Here is a 2,045-nt window from a genome sequence, read left to right as displayed (position 1 = left end):
TCGGGGCCGCCGCCGCCGTGCTGCTGCAGGAGCTCTGCAGGTTCGCCTGCTTCAAACTGCTCAAGTAAGAGCCCGCCCGGGGGCGCGGGGAGCTGTGCCGGTGGCTGGGGTGTCCCAGGGGTTGGGGGAGCCAAAGCAGATGTTGGGGCTCTGTGTCCAGAGCAACCCCACCCAGTCTGTTCCCCGTTAAACCCCGGGAACGAGCCGTCTCTCCTCGCCCGGCGCTGGCCCGTGCCTCTCCCTTCCCCTCTCCCGTGGGATGGGGCTCACGCTCTCTCTCTGGCGGGGCAGGAAGGCAGATGAAGGGCTGGCGACCCTCAGCGAGGATGGGAGGTCCCCGATCTCCCTGCGGCAGATGGCTTACGGTGAGCAGACCCCCGGCGCCAGGTGCTGCATCCAACTCTCCTGCCCTTCCCTGAGCCCACCAAGCCCGGGGCTGTGGAGGCCGCGGGGGAGCCCCTGACCCCCGGCTCCCCTCCAGTGTCCGGGCTCTCCTTCGGCATCATCAGTGGCATCTTCTCCATCGTCAACATCCTAGCGGACTCCAGCGGGCCGGGCACCGTCGGGATCCATGGGGATTCCCCGTACTACTTCATCACCTCCGGTGAGGTCCGGGGACACGGCAGTAGAAGCAGGAGGAAGGCTCTGGCTCTGAGGCTTCGTGTCTCTCCCCACAGCCTTCCTCACCATGGCCCTGGTACTGCTCCACACCTTTTGGGGCGTCATCTTCTTCGACGCCTGTGAGCGGCGCCACGCCGGGGGCCTGGGGCTGGTGGTGGGCGGCCACCTGCTCGCCTCAGGGCTGGTGAGTCCTGGGGGTCCCCGGGCTGGAGGAGGTCAGTGAAGGATTTGGGGGGCACGCGGGGGATTTGGGGGCACACAGCTCAGCAGGGGTTCAAGGGGGTTTTCCACAGGGCTGGGCACTCCTTTCCCTGCCATGGCTGTTTGGAGGGGTAGGAAGGTAGTGACCTGCCTCTCTGTGTCCCCAGACCTTCCTGAACCCGTGGTACGAGGCCAGCCTGGGCCCCATCTTCATCCTCACGCTCTGCACCGGCCTCTGGGCCTTCCGCACTGCTGGCGGCTCCTTCCGCAACATCCTCAAGTGCCTCTCCTGTAAGGGGGGGCCGGGGTGTCACTTCTGGGGGCTGGTGGGGCCAGAGCTGCTGGGATGGCTCTTGTTGGACGGGGGTCACGTTCCCGGGGGCTTCCATGAATCCCCAAACGACCCCCACCTTCAGAAGTGCCCCTTTGCCCCCCAGGTAAGCAGGAGCCCGAGGGCCGGGTCATGCTCTACTCGGCGCTGCAGGTGCCTCCCAAGGAGTGAGGGAGCAGTGGAGTTTGTGTCTGACCAGTGTTCCTGGGGGGCCTTTGGGGTCTGACCGATGCTCCCCATGAACTCTGGGGTCTGACCAGGTCTGACCAGGTCTGACCAGTGCTCCTGGGGGATTTGGGGTCTGACCACCACCCCCTTCCCTTTGTTCCCAGATTCTGGTACACCTTTCCTTCAGTTTGAGGCTCTGGGCAAGGCAGGGTGGGCCAGATGCCCTGGGGGAAGTCCAGGCCTGGGGAACTCAGGGCAGCACCCCCCATTCCCTCGTGCTTGTCGCCCTGGGGGGGTCCCTACCCCTGGTGCAGCCACTGGTGCTGGGGGTGATGCTCTGGGGTGGGGGGCAGCGGGACTGGGGTGCTCTGCTCTCCTCACCCCTGTTCAGCTCCCAGGGGGGTTGGAGGTGCAGCGGGGGTTAAATTATTTTTCGATTCAGAGTAAAATCCTTTTACAAGAGCACGGGACACTGTGGCTGCGGGAGAGAAGGGGAGGGGGAGAGGGGTCGCTCCCCCCATCGTGCTCTGCTCCAGCCCTGGGGGGCACCCAGGGGGTCCTGGTTTCTCGGGGGTGACAGGATCCAGCCCCAAAGCCCCTCAAAGGCCCCCACTCCCTCCCCACAAAGAGCCACCAGGAGGGGGAAAGGGCTTTATTTGCAGTGGGGCTGCGGGCGGGGGGCTGGGGGACAGCGGGAGGACCCACCCGCCCAGCCCACGGGGCA

At 65.9% G+C, this 2,045-nt stretch overlaps 1 protein-coding gene across 1 annotated transcript; it reads left to right on the top strand.

The window, feature by feature from the left end:
• Positions 1-2: 2 nt before the first annotated feature.
• On the top strand, positions 3-1,783 carry APH1A (aph-1 homolog A, gamma-secretase subunit; the record flags this gene model as incomplete). Its single annotated transcript, XM_008629643.2, has 6 exons — positions 3-64; positions 292-365; positions 482-604; positions 678-805; positions 990-1,113; positions 1,260-1,783. Coding segments are annotated over 6 exons (576 nt in total), but the record flags the coding sequence as incomplete, so codon positions are not given.
• Between the last annotated feature and the right edge of the window lie 262 nt (positions 1,784-2,045).

Source organism: Corvus brachyrhynchos, unplaced genomic scaffold (assembly GCF_000691975.1).
Source record: "Corvus brachyrhynchos isolate BGI_N302 unplaced genomic scaffold, ASM69197v1 scaffold443, whole genome shotgun sequence".
Taxonomy (NCBI): Eukaryota; Metazoa; Chordata; class Aves; order Passeriformes; family Corvidae; genus Corvus; species Corvus brachyrhynchos.
Note: the sequence above shows the minus strand (reverse complement) of the source record. Positions and strands in the feature narration are given on the sequence as shown.